This window comes from Syzygium oleosum, unplaced genomic scaffold, assembly GCF_021117445.2.
Source record: "Syzygium oleosum isolate NSW1041296 unplaced genomic scaffold, Sole_v2.1 Sole_v2.25, whole genome shotgun sequence".
Taxonomy (NCBI): Eukaryota; Viridiplantae; Streptophyta; class Magnoliopsida; order Myrtales; family Myrtaceae; genus Syzygium; species Syzygium oleosum.
The window spans coordinates 4,398,567-4,420,540 of NW_026607509.1; the positions used below are offsets into that span (position 1 = coordinate 4,398,567).

General features: G+C 44.1%; 2 protein-coding genes and 1 long non-coding RNA gene across 3 annotated transcripts; 2 read left to right on the forward strand and 1 right to left on the reverse strand.

Annotated features, from left to right (window-relative positions):
* Positions 1-1,512: 1,512 nt before the first annotated feature.
* On the forward strand, positions 1,513-19,565 carry LOC130134912 (uncharacterized). Its single transcript, XR_008814437.1, has 2 exons — positions 1,513-1,624; positions 19,349-19,565. It is a non-coding gene; the product is annotated as an uncharacterized LOC130134912 (long non-coding RNA).
* Positions 15,968-16,995, forward strand: LOC115665811 (dehydration-responsive element-binding protein 1A-like). Its single transcript, XM_030587639.2, has one exon. The coding sequence runs from the start codon at positions 16,105-16,107 to the stop codon at positions 16,930-16,932; it is 828 nt and encodes a 275-aa protein (XP_030443499.2). The 5' UTR covers positions 15,968-16,104; the 3' UTR covers positions 16,933-16,995.
* Positions 17,661-21,646, reverse strand: LOC130134909 (uncharacterized). Its single transcript, XM_056302829.1, has 5 exons — positions 21,490-21,646; positions 20,082-20,343; positions 19,773-19,969; positions 19,021-19,208; positions 17,661-18,566 (listed from the first exon to the last, which is right to left on the reverse strand). The coding sequence occupies exons 1-5, from the start codon at positions 21,588-21,590 to the stop codon at positions 18,280-18,282; spliced, it is 1,035 nt and encodes a 344-aa protein (XP_056158804.1). The 5' UTR covers positions 21,591-21,646; the 3' UTR covers positions 17,661-18,279.
* Between the last annotated feature and the right edge of the window lie 328 nt (positions 21,647-21,974).

The window sequence follows — 21,974 nt, forward strand, 5'->3', positions numbered from 1 at the left end:
GTTTCCTTAGATAAATAGCATATCGATAAAGCACAACTTTTCCGATGTTGGGCCACCGGTAGCGCGGATAGGAAGGTGAAACGAAGAATAGAGTAGGCTGAGGTTCACTGTAACATCGGGCATTGCATATAGTTTAATAAAGAAACTGCCGAGTCATAATGAATAATAGAGAAGTTTTCAGACTACGCAGTTTGATCTTCGAATGTATCTTGTATAAGGCAAAAGTGCGCCCATGAAATTTGTATGGGTTCTTTAGGTGCAGGTCCTTTTTGCTCTCGGCTAAATTCTAAAGGAGGAGTCCAGCATATGCATACGGGCCCATTACGAGGGTACAGAACGACCCGTTTCGTGCAAAATTGATCTCTCAAAGAGCTCATAGATAAAGGAAAGTTACAGAACGCAAATGACCCCTCTATGGAAATCAAGCATTTCACGTACAGCAAAGCATATACACCATCAGATAAGAGGGAAATCCAATGAAACAATTGGGTAGAGCAATCCACGTAACTGACACAATTCGCCATCTGATTAAGGCGTGCGTCTTACGGCAAAGTCTACTTCACCTTCTTTAGGAGAATTGTTGTCCTCAACTCAACATGATGAGGCTCCACCAGAGGTAAGAAAGAGGAATGGTGGTGGCATGCCAAAGGGCATGAGCATCCACAAAACCCATGTAGGGGGGAAAGTCATATATTTCCAATAGCAGGGCCAAACCTCCACCCACAACTTCCAACGTGAAGGATGGCGGGTAACACCTGCCCAAATTGCCCATATAAGAAGTTGAGTAATTCCCATGACCACGCAGACCTTCATGTTCCAACATGCAATATCATCAATTAGATCACTGCCATTTCCCAGATTTCGTACTCACTGTGCCCTGCGTGATGGTACTAGAAATCCTATTTCAAATGATGCAGTGAATAAGATCGTTGGTTATAATGTCTTGCCTGCCAGACTCGACCCACTGTCAAACTGACCATGAGACTATCTATGCAAGTGACCGACCTTGGCCCAGGATGTAGTTTATTTAGTTTCCTGGGTCTTAGTTCAACAGGAATTACAGCCTAGAACCCATGGCAGAGGCAGGCTTCACCAGTCTAATGAGCAGGTGTGATTGAGAGAAATATGGTATTTTCAGTAATCTGTGAGTTGGTTATCACGTATGAATGTACACTGGACCCCATACAAGCATGGTTATTCATAATTCCAAACCTTCAATGTGATTAGTGACAAAGAGAGAAGAAGGAACTTTTAGAGAAAGTTATTTACCATAATCGAATTGGTAAAAGTTCAGATACAGGATATGAGTCGTCACAAATGCAATAATCGGGGCAGAAAGCATGACCCTGGAAGCCTCAGCCCTTACGTTCAAAGCTCTTAGTAAAACCCAAAATGAGGGAAAATCCAAGCAATGCCACGGCAGAGGAGTAGTCCAGCTTTTCAGTCAACTCAACATCTCTAGTCAAATTCACATGTTAGCTGAGCCAAATCACAAAAAAACAATTGCACCATACTTGCAATATGTCCTTGGAAGGGACATTGATTGGATAGGTATAGTCAAGTTAAATGAGATGCATTATTGAGTTATAGAGATGCATTATGAATATACTTTGTCCAACAAGAGGTCTCAATGTCCACAAGTCATCAGAGAATTTCATATGCCAAGATATCATTTAAAGCAGCTTGTTCTTATTTTACATCTTGTGCCTTCCTCGTATAAAGTAAGTGGCAGAGCATTTAATAGCTAGCAATTTTGGTCATGATAAGATGAAAAATAACAGTAAAATTAGAAAGCTCGTATCTAGTATCTAGTACCGATAATAGTATCCATTAAAAAGAAAAGGAAAAATTAGTCTAGTGACAAGCATAAATATTTTAAGGTTGTCTTAATTTTGACAAAATTAGACGCGCATCCTGCTTTCGGGGGAAGAGTGCCGGAGCTGTGGAATTAAGAAGCTTTTTGGAGCCTGAAGCTCTGTCAAGAGCCATCGTCTACACATGAAGAATAAAACACAGACATAAATCTATTGATGAATACTATATCTTACCGACTGTGGAAGACAGCACTCCAAAACCATGAAAAAGGTGCCGTATGTGTGCCACCAGCCAGTATATTCATAGTAAGTTTTCCTGTCTGGTCTCAAATGTAGCTTGTAGTACAAAAGGATGAAAAAGGATAGCCAGCCATGAAATTGCAAGGAAAGGTTGAGGGCAGAGAGTGCCTCAGAAACAGGCTCCTAACAAAGACGAGAAAAATTGTCATAACAAGCTTGAATACACTGGGGTTAAGATCCATCTACGTGTATGAAATGCTTAGAAGTAGTGCTTCGAAGAATCAGTAGGGAAAACCTGGATGCCACAAACACGAAGAAAAGGCCACTTTCCATGATATTTCATAGGCTTGCCACCGAGAGTCGTTCTTTCCTCCTCTCTTGCGAGCATGCAGTGGTAGCGGCAATCACTTTGGCAGTCCCATTGCTTCCACCGCAAATATAGCGGTTCTTGCATATACCATGGACCATCGATAGGCTTCCCATCAGACGAGAATTTACAATGGTGGAAGCATCGGTCCCCCATACATCCAGATTGCTCACGCTTCTCCACACAAGACCTAACAACATTACAAAGTAATTCGGCTAAGACTCTCGCTTTGATCATAAGTATTTCAAATCGACCGGAAGGAACTTCGTGTTGCTAAAACTAGCATAAAAAGGTGGGGGCACCGAAGTAGGCCGACCACTTGCAGTTGTTTCGCTGAAAGGTCATCATAGGAAATGACAAGTAATAGATTTCTGTGGAAGACTATCTGACCGATGCATAATGCATGCTCACTTTCCCTTTTATTGGAATTTTTTATCCAATTTCTAGAGTCTTCTAGGATGAGCATTTGCTACTGGGAAAAATCTTACAAAAAAATATGGTATATGGGCGGAAAAAGGAAGCTGTCTAGAAGAGTCCACCAAATTCTCAAATGTTCAAAGAGAAGTCAATTGTGACTGCGATTTGAAGACTACGTGGACAGCATTCAAGAGGAATCTAATTGAGAAGTTGTCAAAGAGATGAGCTATAAAGAGAAGTCCAGAATCCTCTACGGCGGTTGTATTTAGGTTGCGTTTGGCAAGTTAGCAAATAGTAACTATTTTTATTTTTTTATTCACAGAATCAATTTTGAAACAGAAATCCGTTTGGTAAATTTTTTATTCCCAGGCACAAATTTGCAAAAATTTATTCCCAAAATCAGTTTTGAAACAAAATCAAGAAGCTTCTTGATTCTAGGAACAAGAATAAAAAATGACAAAGAAATTTTTTTTTTGTTCTTCTTCTTCTTGGTTTTCTTCTTTCTTCTTGGTTTCTTCTTCTTCTTCATTCCTGGCCTGCCGCCGACCGCCGGCGACCGGCCATGACGAAGGAAGGGGAAGGAAAAAAAAAGAAAAAAAAAGAGAAAGAAATATAAAAAAATTCAAAATATTATTAATGAAAAGAAATCTTGTGTAGTTACCAAACGCATTTCTGTTCTTTTTCTATTCCAAGAATAGAAATTTTGGGCAGTTACCAAATGCCTTCAAATGTTTAGAATTATTCCCGGGTACGGAATAAAAAAAAATCATTTCTGAACAGAATCAGAGCGCGAATGATAACCATTTTGTTCCAGAAACAATTCCTGGAACAGAAATAGATTTTTCTATTTTTGTTCCAAGGATGAGTTTATGAGGAAAGAAACCCGTTTGATAATGACAAAAAATTTCTATTTCTGGAACAGAAACCCGTTTGATAACAACATAAAACTTCTATTTCCTGGAACATAAACTCGTTTGTTAACAACACAAATTTATATTTCTCGGAACAGAAATCCATTTTTTTAGAAATGGTCTCTAAAATGAAAATCAATCAAAATACCCAAACCCTAGTAAAGCCTTAAAGGCTTATTCATTCAAAGGATCGTGTTGTTTTTTTACGGTTTTAGGGTTTTTTAGGGGTAAAGACCCATTTTGGAGGTTAAACCCCTTTTAGGGTTTTTTAGGGGTTAAAACCCCTTTTAAATACCTAAACTAAGGAGTCTTCAAAAATATCATTTGGGCACCTCAAAAAATTAAAATTTCACTCAAAATGGATGGCCACAAGTTATTTAAACCATTCTGTGAAGTTTTGAAACTTTTGATTTTTTTTGAAAAAATTCACCAAATTTCCTATTTTCCCGAAATCTGACTTTTTTTATTTTCTGGAAATTTTTATGAATTTTTCTGGAATTTTTCAATTATTATGGATTTTTGGAAAAAAAAATTTGAGATTTTTAGGAATTTTCCGGATTTTCTAATTTCTTTTATGAATTTTCTGAATTTTTTGATTTTTTTTCTGATTTTTCTAAATTTTTTTATGATTTTTCCAATTTTTTTTAGAATTTTTTTTATTTTCCCGTCGGGAATAAACCGGACCAAACCGGTTCGGACTGATTTGACCAGGTCAGACCGGAGCCAAATTTAGGAAGAGATGTGTTTTGAAGAGAGAAAACAGGTTTTTTTAGAAATGGTTTTCATTTCTCGTCAAGAAACAGAAAACCTACTTTTTTTTTGTTCTGATTTTTGGTCCAGAACCAGTTATGGAATAAAAAGTTATTCTAGAAATAAAAAAATAGAATTGCGTTACCAAACGGGTTTCTGTTCCAAACCTGTTCTCGGGAATAGAAAACTAGTTTTGGATAGAAACATAATGATTATCATGCGCGCGCCCTTAGCTTTCGAAAATAAATAGTTGCCAAACGCACTCTTAATCGGTGGAAATGCCCATAAAAAGGCCCAAACTCATTCATGTAAAGAGAGAGGTGCGGGGAGCATTACAATAAACTCCACATCTTTAGCTCCTCCACCGATACTCATCCGTCAACTATATTTGTACAACTATTTTGTTCAACTAATGAAACTATTTTTCCATTATCCCATGACCATATCCTTGAGTTATCCTACCTTGTCCTTTGTCTATCCTCTATCAAATATGTCCTACACACATATACTTGCACACATTGAAACCACAAATTGTCATTGAGATCAAAACCATGCTTCTGTGCAATTTCTAAAAATCAGCATGGTATTAGAGCTCCAAATTCTACAATTGGTATCAAGCTCGTCACGTCGGATAGTTTTGGGCACTTGTCCTCACCATCCTTAAACCCCAGGCCCAAGCGAGAGCTAACAGAGCCAGAGCCGAAGCCGGAGCCTACAAGAGCCATAACCAGAGTCTGAGCATGAGCTTACAACTACAACTAGAAGCATTTTGATGGCTCAAGCCATATGAGACATCGTTGAAGAAAGTCATGCTGATTTGAAGGCAAGTGCAAGTGTTCCAACAAGAAGATGCAAGGGATCCTGAAACAAAGACCATGAAAAGGCATATGACAAACTACAGAAGAATTTCAAGGTACGTTTGAGACATTAAAAGATTTACTTGGAATACCGCGAAATGAAACGAGAAAGAGTGTTGGAATTTGTAATCCATTTTTTCTGAACAATCTAGAAACTACCGGATGAATCTTGCAAGAGTTGCAGACAGCTGAAGAACGTGAGAAGACCAACTTGCAAAGAAGAATATGCCGGAAATTACGAATATGGGCAGCAAGAAGCCACGTTGAAGAAGAAAAACCTTAGTCGCTATTTGTGGTCAACAAAGTAACTTCTATGGTTGAGAAGAGTACACGTTGCTGTAAAAAAAGTGGCAGAGAGCTGTCTTGGTGTCGGAGGAGAGGCTCTATAAATAGTGCCTCTTCCCATTGTTATGAGGGCGTGGGGAGTAAAGAGAATAAACTCTATATCCCTGCTACTCTTGAGCCATCAAAATGCTCTTAGTTATAATTGTTAGCTCCGGCTTTGGCTTCGGCTCCGGCTTTGATTTTAGTTGAGGATGGTGACAACAAACCTCAAAATCATCAGAACGTGCCTAGCTCTGATATTAATTGTGCATTCTTGAGCTCTGAGGCCCCAATACTACTATTAGTATTTGATGTTGTGCGGAAGCATGGTTTTGGTATCGATAATAGTTTGTGTTATGATGTGTGCAAGTGTATGAGTGTATAAGGTACTTGGCCATGGATGGACAAAGATAGGATACTTTGAGGAATATAGGCAAGGTTTTTGGGACAAGAATATAGTTTCTTTAGTCGTTGGAAAAAAAAAAAGGTATCAGATGCACATCATGCGGACCAAGTTCATTAAATCGCTATTGATAGTTTGAATTCCGTGATGAGATCTACATGATTAATGATTTCGATGTTTTTAATATATGTACTATAGTCTATTCTTTTGAGATTGATGTACTTACAACTTAGCAATGGTCATTGGGTTATGCTGGCCCAAGCGCGGTACAGCCCAACACAATTGGTCCCATGTTGGCCGAGCTTGTTCAGAGAAAGGTCTCGAGAGAGAGAGAGAAATCTATGCCTTATCTGATTAGCATCGTAATAAATCCAATAATGCTTCGCCTATCCTACACACATGCACTTGCACACATTCAAACCACAAATTATCATTGAGATCAAAACCATGCTTCCGTGCAATTTCTAAAAGTCAGCATGGTATTAGAGCTCTAAATTCTATAATTGGTATCAGAGCTCGTCACGTTAGATGGTTTTGGGCATTTTTCCTCACCATCCTTAAACCCCAAACCCAAGCTAGAGCCAACAAAGCCAGAGCCGGAGTCGGAGTCGGAGCCTACGAGAGCCATAACCAGAGTCTGAGCCTGAGCTAACAACTACAACTAGGAGCATTTTGATGGCTCAAGCCATATGGGACATCGTTGAAGAAAGTCATGCTGATTTGAAGGCAAGTGCAAGTGTTCCAACAAGAAGATGCAAGGGATCTTGAAACAAAGATCATGAAAAGGCATATGACAAACTATAGAAGAATTTCAAGGTACATTTGAGACATTAAGAGATTTACTTGGAATACCGCGAAATGAAACGAGAAAGAGTGTTGGAATTTGTAATCCATTTTTTCTGAACAATCTAGAAACTACCGGATGAATCTTGCAAGAGTTGCAGACAGCTGAAGAACGTGAGAAAACCAACTTGCAAAGAAGAATATGCCGGAAATTACGAATATGGGTAGCAAGAAGCCACGTTGAAGAAGAAAAATCTTAGTCACTATTTGTGGTCAACAAAGTAACTTCTATGGTTGAGAAAAGTACACATTGCTGTAAAAATAAGTGGCAGAGAGCTGTCTTGTTCTCGGTGGAGAGGCTCTATAAATAGTGCCTCTTCTCATTAAAAATAAGTGGCAGAGAGCTGTCTTGTTGTCGGTGGAGAGGCTCTATAAATAGTGCCTCTTCTCATTGTTATGAGGGCGTGGGGAGTTAAGAGAATAAACTCTATATTCTTCCACTCCTCAGCCATCAAAATGCTCTTAGTTATAATTGTTAGTTCCGGTTCCGATTTTGATTTTAGTTGAGGATGGTGATGACAAATGTCCAAAATCATTCGAACGTGCTTGGCTCTAATATCAATTGTGCATTCTTGAGCTCTGAGGCTCCGATACTGACGCAGCGTTCAGCAAATAATTCAAGCAAATCTTGCTTAGAGAAAGAAATCTCGAAATTCAATATTGATGATAATGTTCTGTTCTTCAAAAAAAATCCTAAAACAAGCTTATATATCCCTAAACCAAACCCTACTAGGACTATAAAGCTCCCTCTTATTCTGCAATCTCTCCCACCATGTAGACGCACCCCCCATTTAATCTACAGGCTACTAATCGCACCATTTTCTCACCAGGGGTCTCCATATAATCGAAAAATATATCTATATCAGCAATCAATTCCAGAAATTCTTTTATGCCCAGACTTCCATTAAAATAAGGAATATCGACTTTCAATTTAAAGTCGTTACCTTCGTGATCGTCGTAATGTCGTCTTCCATCTCTTCTATCATATCCTCGTTGAAATCCTCTATGACGATGTCTGCTGCCATAATCAGCACGTTTCTCATCAAAATAATCGTTTTCTTCTTCTTCCGAACTCTCTGAAAACATAGGGTTATTCTGCCTGCGGACAGGAACAGGCCTATCAACGGGATCACCGCGAGCAAGATCTGCACCTGGTCTTCTGCCGTTTCGCCGATTCCGGTTCACATCAACGCCGAGACCTTCGAATCGATATGTTAACTCGTCAAATCGTTCTTCGAAACAATGAAAACTTTGATCAAATCGTTGATCCAAGCGTTCCATTAAACGCTGCTCCAAACGTTGGGAGAAGAACACTAGAAATGCCAAAACTTATGCACGGCGCTCACTTTAGTGCCAAAAGTTTGTTTCGGATCACTTAAGTGCCAAAATCGGAGAAAAACAATCACTTAAGTGCCAACGGTGAGAAATTCCGGCCAAATTAATACGTGGCTTTTTTAATTAAAATTTTAATCTACGTGACATTTCCACGTGTATATTTCCAATTTCTCAGTCCTACGTGGCATTTTCACGTGTAAATTTCGAATTTTTAATTTTTTTAAAATTTTTTTTTCTGTTTTTTCCTTCTTTTCTTTTTTTCTTCTTCTTCTTCATTTGGCTGGTGACCGAGCACCGGCCACCGGCCATGGCCGGCCGCCTGGCCTCGCCCGGACAAGGCCGCCGTCGCCTGCCACGAGCGAGGCCTAGCCGACCTTCGCCTGAGCGAGGGCGGGCGAGCCCCGACGAGGGTTGGCCTCACCTCACCTAGGCAAAGGCGAGCCCCGGGAGGCGAGGCCGGCCCTCGCCCAAGCCACGGCGGCCTCGCCGGTGGTCGCCTTCCCCGGGCGACCCTCGGCGAGGCCGCCGTCGCCCGGGCGAGGGCCGGCCTCTCCGGATCTGGCGAAGGCCGGCCTCGCCTCACCGAGGCTCGCCCTTGCCCGGGCGAGGCGAGGCCCGGCGAGGTGAGACCGGCCTCGCCGGATCCGGGTAGGGCCCGGCGAGGCGAGGCCGGCCCTTGCCCGGATTCGGGCGGGGCCGGCCCTCGCCTGTGCCACGGCAGCCTCGTCGGAGGTCGCCTTCCCCGTGTGACCCCCGGGCGAGGCCGCCGTGGCTCGGGCAGGGCCGGCCTCGCTCGCCGGATCTAACGAGGACCGGCCTCGCCTCGCTTGGGCAAGGGCAAGCCCCGGCGAGACAAGGGCCAGCCCTCGCCAAATCGGCGGGCCGGCCCTCGCCCAGTGCCACGGTGGCCTCGCCGGGGGTCGCCTTCCCCCGAGCGACGCCCAGCAAGGCCACCGTGGCCTGGGCGAAGGCCGGCCTCGCCTCGCCTGGGCAAGGGCGAGCCCCGGCGAGGCGAGGCCAGGCGACCAGCCATGGCTGGTGTAACAGCCCGAATTTAGATGTAATTCCGGGATCAATAAAACCGACATTATTTCGCATTTCATTTTAGTGAGTCTCGCCCATAGTTGATCACTCTCGGGATACTAACTATTGGGTATGGCTAACTAGGAAACCGGTACGTTGACCAGGGACCCGATCGTGAATCGGACACCGATCACGAGAAATTATGAGGGAATATTTTGGACTGATGTGGGCCGATCTTAGGAACAGTAACGGATTTGGTTTGGCCAAGGCCAACGATGTACAATCGGATTGCAGGTGATTCTGCACGACCGAAAGTACACGTGGCCAACCAGTCCTGAACTTAAACCGAACGATCGCGACCTCTGGGACTAGTGATAATTTCTCATATTCTCAATGATCGGGACCGTTATGATTCGGATAATCCTAGGTCGATAAGCGTAACCCCTAAACAGCTGCCCGTTAGTGAGGGACTCTGAAATTGGAAATTCAGCGAGTTTTGATCACGAAATTGGACCTGGATTTCGGTATCGACTTTCGAAGGCTTGTACGACTATTTTTGCGGATCTGACACCATATTATGTTGGCCACGCGTATTTGGAGTAGTTTCAATCGAAAAAGGGAATTTCAGCCCGGAAGTGAAAAATGACGATTTTGCCCCTCTAGATCTCGACGTTGATTCTGAGGCCGTATGAGATTATTTTTCGAGACCGATGTCATTTTAGGGTGGCCACGTATATTAGGAGTGGTTACGGTTAAAAATTGGAATTTCGCCCCGGGACCGGAAAAATGACCATTTTGCCCCTAAGCCCATTTTTAGTCCGAATTTTTGAGAAAATATTTGGGATAATCAAAATTAATTATCAGCTTAATTATTGGACTCAATGACCCTTTTGCCCATCAATTATTGGATTAGGACGAATGAGGACCGTTGGATCGAGGGCAAAATGGGAAGATCGCGTAGATCGCGACATGTGGCGCCCATCAGCCCCAATATTTGACCAGCTTGGACCAGATTCTCTCTCCTCCCCCTCATTCGGCCAGCCCCACCGAGCAGCCCCTCCTCTGCCGTTCTCCTTCTGTCCCTCGGCCATTCTCACCGGAGCTCGCCGAACCGCCGCCGTGCCGCCGCCGTTCGCCGGTGCCGCTGCTCCGCCTGACCTCGCCTCACCCCCATCCCGTTCCACCTTCCTCTTTTTTTTTTCTCTCTCTCTCTCTCTCTCTCCATCGCCGGCTCTCTACGGCCAAAGGAACGCCGGAGCAAGCCGCCGCCACACCGGAGCTTGATCAGCCGAGCCGCTGCAGCCGTGACCCTCCAGCCGCCCGTACGTCGCCGTACGTCGCCGTCCGTACGTCGTCCGTACGTGTCTATACGCCGTCCGTACGCTGCGTCCGTACGTCGCCGCCAGAACGCCGCCGTCGGTTCCACCATTCACCGGTGATCGGTTGCCATTCCTCGTCGTCGTGATCTAGAATTAAGTGAGTATACTTCCTAAACCCGGATTAGGACTGATAGTGCATTTTCTGGACTGGCTTAGGTATTATCGGTGTATATTTAGGACAGGATTGAGGACCTATGGGTGGAAATAAAATCCGAGGAATTTAGTGGGATTATTATAGATAATTATTGGGCTCTGATTGATGGAATAGTGGCTGTCCGTACTTTGAGGAATGTACTGGATTATAACGGACAGTAAGAATTGTTAGCTGAATGGCCGGGATTACCCAGAGTGATTGGCTGTTGATTGATTTGTGATTAATTGTGCTTAATTGTGAAATGCCATGTTGTGTGCTTGTGTGGCTGAATCGTGCGGATTGTGATTGGCCAATTGACGGCTTGAATTGAGTATGAAATTGTGTATTGGGAATTGGGCCGCACGGTATTAATTGGCCAAGTGAGCAGATTGTTATGGCATAAATTGACTGGGTGCCTAATTATATTTAATGCTTATGGTGCAATGTGCTGCATTTCATGGCCACGCATTGTGTATGCCGAGAATGAGACGTGTGATGAGATTGTGCGAGAATGCGTGCCTGACATGAGCATGTGATCACCTAATTATACCCTGATGCGTTTTACGCGGGGTTCAGATAATAACCAGTTGTGTGTATGTGTGATTACATTTCGCCCTGATGCGTGTTACGCGGGGTATGCCGTCCTCATGCACTTTGTAGCAGGACGATGCCCGGTACGTCCGGAAGACGACCATCCTGATGCGTTTTACGCGGGCTCTGGTTCGTAAGGAGATCGGTGTTGCGCCTGATGCGTTTTGACGCGGGCTAGAGACACTGGGCCTGGAACGTTTTTACGTTGGCCACGAAGTGTTGTGATTAAAAAAGGGACCTGATGCGTTTTCACACGGGTCGTAATAAATGATAAATTGAACCTTTATCAGTGTGCTAGTGTGGGCTAGTAAGCCGAGACATAAATATGGCATGATGACAGCATATGCATGCATAAGAATGCATGGACCAGTGTGCGAGAATCGATGAATTGCATGTGATACGAACACTAGTGAGCGGGAGCATGCGTATGACGTACGTATGATTAACGTGTTCGTGTATATGAATTAATCAGTGTGTTGAGATGTTTAACTTGCAGGGTCAGCCAGGTAAGTGATCGGGGTCCGAGGGCCCTGGTCGGAAAATGATTGTGATTTGTGTATTATGCTAATTGTGTTGTGTCGGTCAGGAGAATGCATGTTAGCCTAACCTAGGATTAGGGGTTATACTTACTGAGATTCGTCTCACGATTGTAATAACCCAACTTTTCAGACCTCCAGCCATGAGCATGCCGAAGCCGCCACCGCTTTTTGGGATCCCGACACAGATCCACACCACTACTAGAGTATACCCGGCAGGGAATGGGAAGGCGTATGTAAGATATCGCTCTATAGTATTTGTAAATGTGGGTGAGTATTTTCATCAGACTCAAGAATATGTGGCCTGGTGCTTAAGAGATGCAGACGGAAACATTGGGCGACCCCTCCGAACATTTGACGTCCCGATAGATATAACTGGGGTGATGATTCCACAGATGGCTGATGGCGAGATTGTGGATCCCCCGATCATAGATGAGCAGGTTGAGGTGAATCCAATACCCGAGATTTGGTATGAGGACCTTGAGCCGATGGATGAGGAGCCGGAGCCGGAGCCGATGGACCAAGACCCGGACGAGGACGGAGAAGTCGCCGAGATAGGATCTGATGAAGATCTAGGAGCAGATGACGAGTTAGGTCTTTACTTAGATCCGGAGTTGGAGCAGGATTCCGAGGACGAGTGGGCTGCAGCGCAAGATATGGAGTCAGAAGAGTCTGAGCCCTCTTAGAGTTCTTCGGAAGAGTCTGCAGGGTCGTCAGACCCAGATTGGGAGCCTTAGGATAGGCTGTATGCATGGCAGGAGTGGCCGTACATTTTTGTTTGTGGTCCTCCTCATAGATCTACCCAACTCACCCTAGCCACCTATACCTTTTTGTTTAGTAGTGGCTGTTGACTGTTTTGGTCTGGTAGTGGATATGTACACCCGTTGTAAAACAGCTTTTAGTAGTAATACAAAAAGTACATATTTTCAGCTGTTCGATTTTGATGTAGTGCTATCCTTTGTCTCATATTCTAATTGTCAGGGTTTATTTATTGCTTCCGCTTGTGTTTGTTCTCTGATTTGGGCATTGGGTCGGCGACGGTTCCTGGGACGTCGCGCGCATATCGACCAACCAGTAGGGATGTTTGCGTGCCGTAGGATACGGGGCGTGACAGCTGGTGTCCGATCACCGGCCAAACGAAGAAGAAGAAGAAAGAAAAGAAAAAAGGAAAAAACAGAAAAAAAAAAAATCAGAAAAAAATTTAAAAATATTGTTAAATATTGTCCTCGTCAGCGCCGACGTGCCACGTAGAACTGAGAAATTAATAAAATATGGCCACGTCAGATTTCCGGCTTCCCAAATCGGAGTTGGCACTTAAGTGATCGTTTTTTCAAAAAAGTTGCACTTAAGTGATCCGAAACAAACTTTTGGCACTAAAGTGAGCGCCATACACAAGTTTTGGCACTTCTAGTGTTCTTCACTCCCAAATGTTGCAGCGCGTCGTCCCCAAGGATTGGGGCTCCAGTCTCCTGATCATCGTCACAAAGACCACAGCCAGTCGCCATAAACTTTGATACCACCTGACGCAGCGTTCAGCGAATAATTCAAGCAAAACCTTGCTTAGAGAAAGAAATCTCGAAATTCAATATTAATGATAATGTTCTGTTCTTCAAAAAGAACTCTAAAACAAGCTTATATATCCCTAAACCAAACCCTACTAGGACTATAAAGCATAAAATATCAAAATTACAAAACTGTCCTTAAAATTAAAACCCATAAAAAATATTAAAATAATAGAAAAACCCATGTAAACGATCCCGAATCGCTAAAATTCATCGTTAGTCACGGCCAAAAGCGTGAGTTTTGTTCAGATCGCCGTTTCGCTTCAAACGACCGAATTTGAGCCCGATCCGATGTCGTCAACCGGGTCCGCCGGTTCTAGTCACATCACCGTTTCGCCTTTCATTTGGACTTCTGCCTGTCCAACTGGTCCAGAAACGCACCACTAATATATTCTGCATCAGATACTACTGTTAGTATTTGATATTTTGTGGAAGCATGGTTTTGGTATCGATTATAATTTGTGTTTTGATTTGTGCAAGTGTACAAGTGTATAAGGTACTTGGTCGAGGTTGGACAACGATAGGATACTTTGAGGAATACAGGCAAGGTTTTTGGGACAAGAATATAGTTTCTTTAGTCGTTGGAAAAAAATGGTATCAGATGCACATCATGCGGACCAAGTTCATCTAAATCGCTATTGATAGTATGAATTCCGTGATGAGATATACATGATTAATGATTTCGATGTTTTTAATATATGTACTATAGTCTATTCTTTTGAGATTGATGTACTTACAGCTTAGCAATGGCCATTGGGTTATGCTAGCCCAAGCGCGGTACAACCCGACACAATTGGTCCCGTGCTAGCCGAGCTTGTTTGGAGAACGGTCTTCAGAGAGAGAGAGAAATCTATGCCCTGTTTGATTAGTATGGTGACCAGAGAAATTAACCTCCTCAAATAAATCCAGTAATGCTTCGCCTGTCCTATACACATGCACTTGCACACATTCAAACTACAAACTATCATTGAGATCAAAATCATGCTTTCGTGCAATTCTAAAAACCAACATGGTGTCATAACTCCAAATTCTACACATTTTGTATCGTTTGCGATGTTTGGCTCAACAAACCAATCAATGGAAAATATTTCCATGGTCAAAGACTAAAGGGAGACTTGTATGGATCACTATGGAGGATATCGACACAAGTGAGATTAAGTATCTTTGTCAGCATTAATAATTAGCCACCGCTACCATCATCACCACCTTCACCAGCCATCAACCATCGCAGTCACCAGAGCCACTGAATTACCACAACTGTTGCTAGAACTTATCCATAACGGTCATCATTCTATTTGGTAAGAAATTGATAAAATTTAGCCGTTCATATTCAATTACTATCATACAACTTTTATCTCTATTTTCAGCACTTGAAGATAACCAGCACTTGTTATTCGAGATCAATCCGCATCTCATCTCCAATGACCACTACCAATCTCATTTCCTCCAACTCCCGCTGATCTGCTACGATCTTATGTTGACCATTCCAAATTCTCCAGACTCGTAGGGAACAGATTCGTCCCCAACGAACACCGTACATTAATGGACATCAGTTTCAAACATATTGAAAGGGTGACAGGTTACCAGCAACCCATCCTCAAAAATCAAACACTGTATGCCTAGTCCCCGTTGCTCAAAACAATGCAGTAAAGACCCTTCAAATACAACAGCCAAAACTCCCCAAAATGCTCTCTGAAGCACCTGAACAAAGATTGGAAAAATAAAAGAGAGAGAGATGCAGAACAAAATAGAGTTGGATGGTGAATCGGGGGAGCCATACGTCAAAAGGTACAACTAGACCTATTAAACGGGTGGGTTGAGTTTGGTTTGGGTCGGGTCAAACATGATCCGACCCAAATAGACTCATTTAACCCGTTTTCACCAATTTTCATGTAATACAAATCTAATTATTCATATTCGACCCGATCCATATTGTTAAAACACTTCCATATTTTACTCAATTTAAAATAACTCATACCCAAACTGAGATGAAAGTGCGGGGTGAGTGAGCAAGAGATTGAGTGAGGGTAAAAGAGATTAGTTGAGTTTAAATAAGTTGTAAACCCATTTATGACGTATTTAGGATTCATTTATGATCCATTTAACGCCGATATTATGTTTATACCGATTTATTTACTGATTATAAATAATTTATATATGATTCATTATGTCCTATTTTGACGGGGTATAAAACAACGAACTTGTCTGAGTGGGACGAGTGGCGTCAAAAAATGGACCTTTCACGTCGACAGCTCCTCCTTCCCGCTTCCTGTGTTCGGTTCGCTCCAAGAAAAACAGAAAGCCCCCCCACGCCTTCTTTACTCGAGAAAATATCTTACCCTTAAAAAGAAGACAAAAGATATCAGCCCCACCACACCTATCCACTTGCCACGTCACAATCCCTACCCCACCACTCACACTTGTCAGCACACTGAATCGCACCCAACTTGGTACGACCACCCTCCTATTCACTTCGAAGTCCCAGACTCACTCAGATTCTCTGCGTCCTTCCCGCTCCGTAGGAAGGAACCGAGAGTCCATCCAGCCTGTATCCTCTTTATCCAGTGTCCAGTTCCTCAAGTGGCAACAATCCCCACGCTTCTTCACACATGTATATATATGGAACCACTACCTCACTCCCTCCTAATTCATCACTACTCCAGCTTCATCTCTCATATAAATAGCCCTCCCACATTATCCACTTCGCTCGCTCAACAGCTTATCACCCTTGCCCACTGCAGACCTGCTCCAATGGACCCTTTCTCTTCCTATTCCGATCCCAACTCCTACCGCTTCTTCGACCTTGCCGAGCCGTCCTCGCCCTGGTCGCCGCTGTCCGATGGCAGGATCGTGGCGGCAGTGGCACTCGGGGGGCACTTTTCCGACGAGGAGGTGCTCCTCCTCGCGTCGCATCACCCGAAGAAGCGCGCGGGGAGGAAGAAGGTCCAGGAGACGCGCCACCCCGTGTACCGTGGGGTGCGGCGTCGCAGCTCGGGCAAGTGGGTCTGTGAGGTCCGCGAGCCGAAAAAGAAGTCGAGGATCTGGCTCGGCACGTTTCCCACCGTGGAGATGGCGGCGAGGGCGCACGACGTGGCAGCACTAGCGCTGAGGGGCAGGTCTGCCTGCCTCAACTTCGCGGACTCCACGTGGAGGCTGCCCGTGCCGGCGTCGTCGGATGCCAAGGACATACAGAAGGCGGCGGCCAAGGCCGCAGAGGGGTTCCGGCAGGCAGTGTCCGAGGACGTGATGTCCGGGGACGAGAAGAAGTTGCGTTCAGAAGAGGGAGTGTCATATGACGACGAGGATATCTTCGGGATGCCGGGGTTGCTTGCGAATATGGCGGAGGGGATGCTCTTGCCTCCGCCACAACGCAGCGGAGATGGATATGGCAGCGCGGATGACCGGAATTTGGACGCATACGTGTCATTATGGAGCCATTCCATCTAATCACTTCTCAATTCCACTTGTAGTTTTTGTTGATAGGGATCGACTTTGCTGCCGTACTTATAAGTTTTTTTTAATAAGAGTGTGGTTACAAGGTGAAGGGTATGAAAACAGGAGATGTTTTCGGAGGCCATTTTGTGATGACGCACAGCTTTTCTGATGCTGGGCCTCCTCCGATAGAGCGGATAGGAAAGGGCAAACGAAGATCAAAGTAGGCTGGGGTTCATTGTAACATCGGGCGTTGCATATATTTGATAAAGAAACTGCCGAGTCATCATGAATTTGAGAGAAGTTTTCAGACTTACGCAATTTGATCTTTGAATGTATTTTGTATAAGGCCAAAGTGTGCCCAGGAAATTCGTATGGGTTCTTTAGGTTCAGGTCCTTTTTGCTCTCGGCTAAATTCTAGAGAAGTCCAGCAAATGCGTACGGCCCATTACAAGGGTTAACGGAATGACCCTGTTTCCGTGCAAAATTGATCTCAACGCTTCGCAATGAGCTCATAGATAAAGGAAACCGACAGAACCCACAGACAAGACAATCCCATATAAGTGCATTAATCTGGAAGACATGATGATGATCCATATTGAAAATGGTTTTATTATTTGTTGGAGACTCAGATTGTGTTTGATCCCGCGAGCCTTAAAAATGGTTGACGTCTTCTTGTTCTGAGAAGAGGGGCATCTCCCCTGCTCATGACTCTCTATCTATTAACCATACGAGGCAAAAGAAACAAAAAAAGGATGATAGACTGTTATAAGCTGGCAATGAGTCTTCTTGGGGGCATTGGTGTTCACCTAAAGCAGCAACAGTTATCTCAATGAACAATAACACAAAGGATCCAACAGTTTTAACACAAGCCAGGATCTGAGGATTCTGGAAATCCACCCGACAAGATTTTTAATGCGGAACATGCTGAATCATTCATCCGATACTCATCCACAACTCACTTGATATTTCTGCAACGGAGCCTGTCTCCGCAATATGCCTGAACTTCAGGGAGATCAGTTTCTTTACTTGCCACATAACTTCCTAGTCTCAACATACTCTTCATACGAAACTTTTCTGACCAACGTGGCACTCAAGCCTTGACCAACTAAGAAGTTTTCTTAGCAAAAACCCGAGAAAGCAATGAGAAGTTATGATTACATAAGGATACTGCTGATCCTATAGAAATTGATTTAAAAAAAAAAACGCAAATGACCCCTCTGTGGAAAACAAGCATTTCACGTACAGCAAAGCATATACACCATCAGATAAGAGGGAAATCCAATGAAACAATTGGGTAGAGCGATCCACGTTACTGACACAATTTACCATCTGATTAGTGCGCGCATCTTACGACAAAGTCTACTTCACCTTCTTTAGGAGAATTGTTGTCCTCAACTCAGCATCATCTCTGATGAAGCTCCACCAGAGGTAAGATAGAGGAATGGTGGTGGCATGCCAAAGGGCATGAGCATCCACAAAACCCATGTAGGGGGGAAAGTCATATATTTCCAATAGCAGGGCCAAACCTCCACCCACCACTACTACCCACAACTTCCAACGTGAAGGATGGTGGGTAACACCTGCCCAAATTGCCCATATAAGAAGTTGAGTAATTCCCATGACCACGCAGACCTTCATGTTCCAACCTGCAAAATCATCAATTAGATCACTGCCATTTCCCAGATTTCGTACTCACTGTGCCATGCGTGATGGTCCTAGAAATCCTATTTCAAATGATGCAGTGAATAAGATCGCTGGTTATAATGTCTTGCCTGCCAGACTTGACCCACTGTCAAACTGACCATGAGACTATCTATGCAAGTGACCAACCTTGGCCCAGGCAAGAAACGTAGTTTATTTAGTTTCCTGGGTCTAAGTTCAATATGAATTACAGCCTAGAACCCATGGCAGTGGCAGGCCTTACCAGTCTAATGAGCAGGTGTGATTGAGAAAAATGTGGTATTTTCAATAATCTGTGAGTTGGTTATCACATATAAATGTACACTGGACCCCATACAAGCACGGTTATTCATAATTCCAAACCTTCAATGTGATTAGTGACAAAGAGAGAAGAAGGAACTTTTAGAGAAAGTTATTTACCATAATCGAATTGGTAAAAGTTCAGATACAGGATATGAGTTGTCACAAATGCTATAACTGGGGCAGAAAGCATGACCCTGGAAGCCTCAGCTCTTATGTTCAAAGCTCTTAGTAAAGCCAAAATGAGGGAAAATCCAAGCAATGCCACGGCAGAGGAGTAGTCCAGCCTTTCAGTCAACTCAACATCTCTAGTCAAATGCACATGTTAGCTGAGCCAAATCACAGAAAACAATTACACCATACTTGCAATATGTCCATGGAAGGGTGATTGGATAGGCATAGTCAAGTTATATGAGATGCATTATTAATATACTTTGTCCAACAAGAGGTCTCAATGTCAACAATTCATCAGAGAATATCATATCCAAGATATCATTTAAAGCAGCTTGTTCTTATTTTACATCTTGTGCCTTCCTCATATAAAGTAAGTGGCAGAGCATTTAATAGCTAGCAATTTTGGTCATGATAAGATGAAAAATAACAGTAAAATTAGAAAGCTCGTATCTAGTATCTAGTGCCGATAATAGTATCCATTAAAAAGAAAAGGAAAAATTAGTCTAGTGACAAGCATAAATATTTTAAGGTTGTCTTAATTTTGACAAATTAGAAGCAAATCCTTCTTTCGAGGGAAGAGTGCCAGAGTTGTCGAATTAAGAAGATTTTTGGAGCCTGAACCTCCGTCAAGAGCCATGGTCTACACATATGAAGAGTAAAACACAGACATAAATCTATTGATGAATACTATATATTACCGACTGTGGAAGACAGCACTCCAAAACCAAGAGTTCATGGAAAAGATGCCGTATGTGTGCCACAAGCCAGTATATTCATAGTAAGTTTTCCTGTCTGGTCTCAAAGGTAGCTTGTAGTACAAAAGGATGAAAAAGGATAGCCAGCCATGAAATTGCACGGAGAGGTTGAGGGCAGAGAGTGCCACAGAAACAGGCTCCTAACAAAGACGATAAAAATTGTCATAACAAGCTTGAATACACTGGGGTTAAGATCCATCGACGTGTACGAAATTTTTAGAAGTAGTGTTTCGAAGAATCAGCAGGGAAAACCTGGATGCCATAAACACGAAGAAAAGGCCACTTTCCACGATACTTGACAGGCTTGCCACCGAGAGTCGTTCTTTCCTCCTCTCTTGCGAGCATGCAGTGGTAGCGGCAATCACTTTGGCAGTCCCATTGCTTCCACCGCAAGTATAGTGGTTCTTGCATATACCATGGACCATCCACAGGCTTCCCATCAGACGAGAATTTACAATGGTGGAAGCATTGGTCCCCCACACATCCAGATTGCTCACACTTCCCCACACAAGACCTAATAACATTACAAAGTAATTCGGCAAAGACTCTCACTTTAATCATAAGTATTTCATATCGACCAGAAAGGAAACTGTGTTGCTAAAACTAGCATAAAAAGGGGAAGGGGAGGGGGGGGAGTAGAGGGTGGCTTGCAGTTGTTTCGCAAAAAGGTCATCACAAGAAATGACAAGTAACAGATTTCGATGGAATACTATCTGACCAATGCAAATTGCATGCTCACTTTCCCTTTTTTATCATTTTGCGATGTTTGGCACAACAACAAAAACCAGTCAATGGAAAATATTTCCATGGTCAAAGACTAAAGGGAGACTTGTATAGATCACTCTGGAGAATGATTGACACCACACTGGTGAGATTAAGGATGTTTGTCAGCATTAATAATTTAGTCACCACTACCATCGTCACCACCCATCAACCATCGCAGTCACCACAGCCACTGAATTACCACCACTGTTGTTAAAACTTACCTACAACGGTCATCATTCTATTTGGTAAGACATCGATAAAATTCGATTACGATCAAACAACTTTTTATTTCTATTGTCAGCACTTGAAGATAACCAGCACTTGTTATTCGAGATCAATCCGCATCTCATCTCCAACGACCACCACCAATCTCATTTCCTCCATCAACTCCCACCGATCTGTTACGATCTTATGTTGACCAATCCTTATTCTCCAAACTCTTGAAGAACAGATTCGTCCACAACGAACACCGTACAGTAATGGACATCAGTTTCAAACACATTGAAAGTGGGATAGGTTACCAGCCACCCATCCTCAAGACCAAAACACCGTATACCTAGTCCCCGTTGCTCAAAACAATGCAATAAAGACCATTCAAATACAACAACAAAACGCCAAAACTCCCCAAAACTCTCCGAAGCAGCTGAACAAAGATTGGAGCACGCTCAAACACGGACGAAAAAATCTAATCCCGAAACAGATTCAACCGGACACCTCCGGGGGTCAAACCGAGCAGAAACATCGCGGCCCCCAAGAGTTCCGACCAAACACCTCGCATCTACCTCCGCCGCCGACGACGACGACAGAGCTGCCGAGGACTAAGCCAAATCCGCATCGCGCGAAACGGAACAAGTAGCGGCGGAGGGAGGAGCAGGAGGAGGCGGCGGCGGCTTACTTGTAAACGGGATCGGCATCGCCGGCGCTGGCGTCGAGGGAGCCGACGAGACCGGCGAGCGCGACGAGGAGCAGCGCAATCCAGCGGCGCCGGGCGGCCATCGGGCAAAGTCGAGACGCGGCGGAGAAAGAGGCGGAGGTGCGCGGGGATATCGGGCGGAGGGCGGCGGGCGGCGCGGGGGCTCGGCTCGGCTCGGCTCCAACGGATCAACGGTCGGGGGCGGCGGCGGAGGCTGCAGGGAGGGCGCGGGCGCGCGGTTGGGAGCGCGCCATGGGATCAGAAGGGGGGAGGGGATTGTTGGGGGAAAAGGCGATGGAGCAAAGGCAGGAGGAGGGTTCGAACTTGGCGGATTTTGTTTTGGCAATTTGACAGGGATGGAGCGAGTGATCTTCTGGTGGCGGTGGTGCTGGTGGTGGGGGAATGGGGATCCCGTGAGGGTGGGGGTGGGGAAGGAGGTGATTTCGGGGAGCGATTCCCAATCTGCC

Bases quoted from the DNA above. Each gene is read 5' to 3' on its own strand.
- LOC130134909 (XM_056302829.1), bottom strand. From the start codon at position 21,590: ATGGCCGCCCGGCGCCGCTGGATTGCGCTGCTCCTCGTCGCGCTCGCC. The intron at 20,344-21,489 runs GTAAGCCGCCGC...TAATGTTATTAG, and splicing joins GATGCCGATCCCGTTTACAA to GTCTTGTGTGGGGAAGTGTG. The intron at 19,209-19,772 runs GTAATATATAGT...GCATTTGACTAG, and splicing joins AGTGCTGTCTTCCACAGTCG to AGATGTTGAGTTGACTGAAA.
- LOC115665811 (XM_030587639.2), top strand. From the start codon at position 16,105: ATGGAACCACTACCTCACTCCCTCCTAATTCATCACTACTCCAGCTTC.